General features: G+C 33.3%; 1 protein-coding gene across 1 annotated transcript; it reads left to right on the forward strand.

The window, feature by feature from the left end:
* The first annotated feature begins 928 nt into the window (after positions 1–928).
* LOC111995051 (mitogen-activated protein kinase kinase 6) lies at positions 929–5,744 on the forward strand. The gene is made up of 8 exons (XM_024026943.2): positions 929–1,155; positions 1,613–1,697; positions 2,361–2,495; positions 3,407–3,631; positions 3,740–3,922; positions 4,166–4,389; positions 5,335–5,380; positions 5,471–5,744. Exons 1-8 carry the CDS (start codon positions 1,082–1,084, stop codon positions 5,561–5,563), a joined length of 1,065 nt encoding a protein of 354 aa, XP_023882711.1. The 5' UTR covers positions 929–1,081; the 3' UTR covers positions 5,564–5,744.
* The last annotated feature ends 256 nt before the right edge of the window (positions 5,745–6,000 follow it).

Consider the following 6,000-nt stretch of genomic DNA (forward strand, 5'->3'; position numbering starts at 1 on the left):
GGTAAGATAAATAAAATAGCTTTTTGTGGAGCCATATTGCTAAATTTATGGCTCCACATCTGGGAATGCATTTTTGATTTGCAACATGCTATAGTGTGATGTATATTTGCATAACACTACATCTTCATGCAAATGAAAATCTTCTTTTTTTATTCCCCTCTCTCCTCTAACATTCTTCCTCTTTTATATTTGCTAGATGTAAGTAGAAAACATATTATTTTAATGTGATGGAATGAACCCAAAAAAAATATATATATATATATATATATATAATGCAATTTTTTGAAGATAAAATAAATAAAATGAGTTTGATGCAAAAATGCAAAATTTGGTTGGTAGTTTTAAGTCTTAAGTCTCAAGTCTACATCCCCCATTTGCGAAAAGCTTGAAGACAGTCTGTTTTGAAAATAATTTATTTAGTTAAAACTGAAAAAAAAAAATTGGTGAAAGTACTATAGTTAAAACTAAAATATAGCTGGTGAGACCTATGAAAATATCAAAAAGTGCAATAAAACTTATAAATAGTAACAAAAATAAATTAAAAAGTAAAAAATACTGGTTTTTTAAACGAATGTCAAGTGCAACAGGATGAATAAAGCAGAGAGTAATTTGAGAAAAAACAAGACTTAGATACAGTACTTAAGTGTTGTTCTTTAGATTCTCTTTTTAAGATTCTGCTATGTAAATTTTTCTCATGAAAAAAGAAGTGTATTTTTTTAGTTAAGTAGACTCATGATAGAATTTTAAAGGAAGAATTTAAGTAACAATACCTAAATTATTGTATCTAATTTTTTTTTTGAGAAATAAACACACATGTGAAAGAGGGAAAATGGTTCTAACATATTTCTTAAGAAAGTGTATTGAATGTAAAATAATGGATTAAAACCAAAATGTTATATTTATTTGCGCGGTCTTCTTCGTTTGAATTTTCCTTTAGTGTCCACTTTTATTAGTCTTTTAATAACAAATCACAAATACTATATTCTCAGTCTCTCTCTCTAAAGAAAGACTGAGTCTGCTTCTTCTGAAACCCTAGAACCAGTTAGAATATATTCGCAAAACAAATACGAAAACCCTTATCATGAAGACTAAGACGCCATTGAATCAACTCAAGCTCTCCGTGCCTGCTCAAGAAACCCCTATCACTTCCTTCTTGTACGTTTCCCTATTCCTCTTTTTTCAATTCCATCTTTTTTTCTTTTCTTTTTTTCTAATTCATCTTTCTTACTTCTAAACCATCGATCTTTGTAATTGCTTATCATTCTTTCTTTGCTTCTTTGATTCTCTTTGCTTACCGTTAAAATGTATTAAAAAAAACAGCTAAGAATTTGGAAGTTTGTATCTTTAGCTTTTTGATTTTGATCATCAGCTCACTGATTGTGGGGTAAAGTGTAAAATTTTAATTTCATATTTGGGAGCAAAGAAACTTATTAACCCTTTTCCCTATAATTGTTCTTATTGGATTTTTTTTTTTTAAATAAAAAATTTCAAGTTGGGATTTAAAAGAATTGAAAAAACAATAGGATTAATTTAATTTTACTTTTTTCCTGGATACACTGAAAAGCAAGTTTAAGAAAAAAAAATTTCTTGATTAAATAAGGTAAATTTTCAGGACTGCAAGTGGCACATTTCATGATGGAGATTTTTTCTTAAACCAGAAAGGGTTGCGGCTCATCTCTGAAGAAAAGGTGTCCCGTGTAAGTATATCTTGATTCGGTTCCTGTCTTGTGGGCACTTGTGTTTTGGCTGAATCATATGTGCTTGTTTTAGTTTTTATCAGTAATATATGATATATTTTACTTTCAATCTGTGTGAATAAAAATTATCGAAATTTGGAGGAGTTCTGCAGTGATAATGAGTCTCTTGATGAGGTCAAAGTGCTAATGAGTCTTTTAATGAGGTCTAAATTATACAACAGTACTGTAAATTAAATTGATACTACTAGTTCACTAATCCTTTTTTGGTATGCTTCTTGGAGACTTCTGAAAGTTCCAAATTTGATGTCTAGTGACTAGTCAACCCATCTCCTAATTAAAAGACATAAGTCCAACATTTTCAAGTGCCATGCCTCTGATGATAGATGTCATCATACCTATTTCAAACAACTTGGCTTCTTATTCCATTGGGACTTATTGCACATCCTCTTCACCTTCATGCTTTGTATTGGTGTTGTCTTATTTCTTGTATTCTTTGGGATTAAGGCTTGGCTGTTATTGTTCATTTTCATACAACACTTATCCTTCATCGTCTACCCCCCCCCCCCCCCCCCCCCCCCCCCCCCCCTCCCCCCCACCTCTTTTGTTTATCTATAATATACTTGAGCCCTCATAAAATTAGCTTTTCTTGTTGTGTTTGGACAGCCTTCTGACAGTAAGGAGCTAGATATCGAATTCTCATTGGAAGATCTTGAGACTATTAAAGTCATCGGAAAGGGAAGTGGCGGTGTAGTTCAGCTTGTTCGCCATAAATGGGTTGGAAAATTATTTGCCTTGAAGGTCATGGTTCCAGCAAAACCAATTCTTGTACTTGCCTATATATAATAATATATTAATTATTATTGTTAGAATAGTGGTTAAATGATTAAATTTACCATTTTTTAACAACTTAAGCTTTTAGGACAAGTAGTAGTTTATCAATTATCATATAATTTTAACTTTCAACTCAAAACTTTATATGGTTACATGTCACATGAAGTAATGAAAATGATGTTAAAACTTTTAATTTCATTGAGAGTATATGAATTCTTTTTAAGGTCTGAATGCTTATAGGGGGAATTCTAAAAAATAATATATATAGGGGGAATGACTATATACATTCTTGGAGAAGTCAAGTGCGAAGGTGACAGGTGATTCTGTCTTTAGTCATATAAGAGGTATGTGCTATGGATGAAAATACAGTAGGAAAAGCATGGAAATGTGTGGTAAGGGAGAGGATGGCCTGCGTAATTAGTAATTACTACTTGCTAGTTTAAATAGCAGGGATTGAAGTTTAAATAGTTATGGGAACTTATCAAAATTGAATTAGTGGAGACATGGGGTAAGAACAAAACAAGTGACTATGTACAAAACTACAGATTGGCAGAACTGGAAATCTGTTGGCCTGCTTCTCTAATTATTTATGGTGCTGGCTTGTCAACTTCTTGGTAACCTCTTATTGAAATTACAATCCTCTATATTTGTTATGGCATCATTTCTTAGTTTTATCTATAATTTTGGACAATTGAGGCTAACATCTTATTCGGAAACTTGCTTTGACATCTTCTCTCAATGTATTTGCAATTGTGGCTTCTTCTATGTTGAGTTCAGTGTTACATTACATATACTAAGATCTCAAATGATCTAGATATTAGCACTTCTGATCTAGGCAGTTGTCTTTGTGTTAACCAGAAGGTACTTTTTTATAACAGGTCATCCAAATGAACATACAAGAGGATATACGTAAGCAGATTGTGCAGGAGCTGAAAATAAATCAAGCATCTCAATGTTCAAATGTTGTAGTTTGCTATCATTCTTTCTATCACAATGGAGCTATTTCCCTTGTGTTGGAATACATGGATCGTGGATCCCTAGCAGATGTGATCAGACAAGTTAAAACGGTTCTTGAACCATATCTTGCTGTTGTCTGCAAGCAGGTCTTTGAGCTAATTTCCTCTTGCTTTAAGACTACGTTAAGATTGATAAGTCTGCAACATTTGAAGAAAGTCTTGTCATATGACTAAATATCTACATTTATAATCCAGGTTTTACTGGGTCTTGTGTACTTGCACCATGAAAGACATGTAATACATAGGGACATCAAACCATCCAATTTGCTGGTAAACCACAAAGGGGAGGTGAAGATTACTGATTTTGGTGTGAGTGCAGTGCTAGCTAGCTCTATGGGTCAAAGGGATACATTTGTGGGAACCTATAACTACATGTCGGTAGGTGGAGTTTCTTACCTTCTATAACACCCTAATTCATTGCTCCAATTTTTATTTATTTATTATGATGCAAGCTCTTGTTTTAGTGCTTAAAGCGTATTGTTTTCTCATTTCAATCCCACATAAAGCATATTCTGGTGGGATGATTATTCATTATCTCCCCCCCACAACACCCCCACCCCCCCTCCAAAAAAAAAAAAAAAAATTTCAAGTTTTTTCTAATGCTTTTAATTTGTGTTTTAGCCAGAGAGAATCAGTGGGAGCACTTATGATTATAGTAGTGATATTTGGAGTTTGGGCATGGTAGTACTTGAGTGTGCAATAGGACGGTTTCCTTATATGCAATCTGAAGATCAGCAAAGCTGGCCAAGCTTTTATGAGCTTTTGGAGGCAATTGTGGAAAGCCCACCACCTTCAGCTCCATCAGATCAGTTCTCCCCAGAATTCTGTTCATTTGTGTCAGCCTGGTAATGAACTATATGTGTTCATGTGATATTCTATTTTGTTAGTTTGGTGTGTTGCAGTTTTGACTTTGTCAGCCTTTAGGTGTAAATGATTTCATTGTTTTAGAGCCTTTATAGGTATATATTTTTTACCCCAAGTTGTGTACCTAGTAAGTTAAAGTTGATGTTTGGTTCTTGAGTAGCCTAATCCCACCTATTCATTCTACTTATTCAAATGTTAGAGAGGCCCTGTTGAAGCTGCTTGTGGGATGACTGTTCAAGAAATTGATTTTGCTTGAGAAGTATGAGGAGCTGTGTTATCATTATAGCTATAATGTTATTGTGAGAGAGAACTTATGCTAGCATGAATGGAGATATCTAATGTCCTCATGGCTACCTGATAACAGCCTTCTCCTGTCTAAAAATTATGTATATGTTAAGCCACAACTTTTTAATATTTTAAGCCATTTTGTATTGCATTGAATACCCTATATTGACTTCTCAAAAAAAAAAAGAATACCCTATATTGAGTTACTGAGCTTTTTAACTTTTCAAATGAAACAGCTCATACTTGCTTCTATAGGGTATCATTTCAAAAGATTAGCTTGAAGTTATTTACGTAGATAACAAGAAGTTACAATTTTGATGTATTAATTTTTGAGAGAATTTCAATTAGCTGTCCTTGTATTGTTTCCAACATATGCTTTCTACTTTGATCTCGATTGCTCAAAAAGATGCCCCTACAATCACTTGGAAAATCAGTCTAAATAACAAGATTATTTTCTGCATGTAGTATCTATATCTTCTGACACTGGAAAATTAGAGCTGAAATATTGCCTGCCAACACTGTCTTCCAAGTAATATAACATTTTCACTTGGATTGACACAATTAGGAATGCTTTACTCTTCCATTTTATAGTTTTCAGTTCATGATTTATGTGCTGATCTTGTTTCCAATTGCAATTGCAGCATACAAAAGAATCCCCAAGATAGATCATCATCGTTGGACCTTTTGGTAAGTAACTTGGTGTATGCCTGTATGGATTTCAGAAATTCATGTTGTATTGGTCAGAATCTTCATAGCTAACTCTTTTTTTGTTTCCAGAGTCACCCTTTTATCAAAAAGTTCGAAGATAAAGACATTGATTTCGGGATTCTTGTAGGTAGCTTGGAACCTCCTGTAAATTTCCCTCGATAATTTTCCCTGTCATGTCATATTTTGAGTGTAAAATGTTATAACTTGTGTATCAGTCATCAGTCTTGGTCAAACATTTTATGGATTTTCATGCAACAATTGAGCATAAGATCTGTTATTCTATAGAATTCACTTTACGTATAAGATAATGTTTGTCTGGATATCATACGCACCAGACCTGCTACTGGTATGTAGTCTTAGAATTTATAACGGACAAGTTCTAATGATGATAGTCTGCGCCCCATTAAAGCTGTAGGTGGAAAAATGAGCTTGTTGATTCTGTATTTTGTTCATTTATGTGTTTTGTTGCTTTCTTGAAAATTTTCACTGGGTTGCAACGTATCTAGACCAGCAAAGCTTGTTTGTGATGAAATTTAGGATGGGAAGTTGACTTAGGGTCTGTTTGGAAATAACTAATTTAGTTGAAACTAAAATTTTTT

Source organism: Quercus suber, unplaced genomic scaffold, assembly GCF_002906115.3.
Source record: "Quercus suber isolate HL8 unplaced genomic scaffold, Cork oak 2.0 scaffold_8, whole genome shotgun sequence".
Lineage (NCBI taxonomy): Eukaryota > Viridiplantae > Streptophyta > Magnoliopsida > Fagales > Fagaceae > Quercus > Quercus suber.

What these genes read in the sequence shown, in the direction of transcription:
- LOC111995051 (XM_024026943.2), top strand. Translation starts at nt 1,082, where the DNA reads ATGAAGACTAAGACGCCATTGAATCAACTCAAGCTCTCCGTGCCTGCT. An exon ending in CTGAAGAAAAGGTGTCCCGT is followed by an intron (nt 1,698 to 2,360) that starts GTAAGTATATCT and finishes GTGTTTGGACAG; the next exon opens with CCTTCTGACAGTAAGGAGCT. An exon ending in TTGCTGTTGTCTGCAAGCAG is followed by an intron (nt 3,632 to 3,739) that starts GTCTTTGAGCTA and finishes TTTATAATCCAG; the next exon opens with GTTTTACTGGGTCTTGTGTA.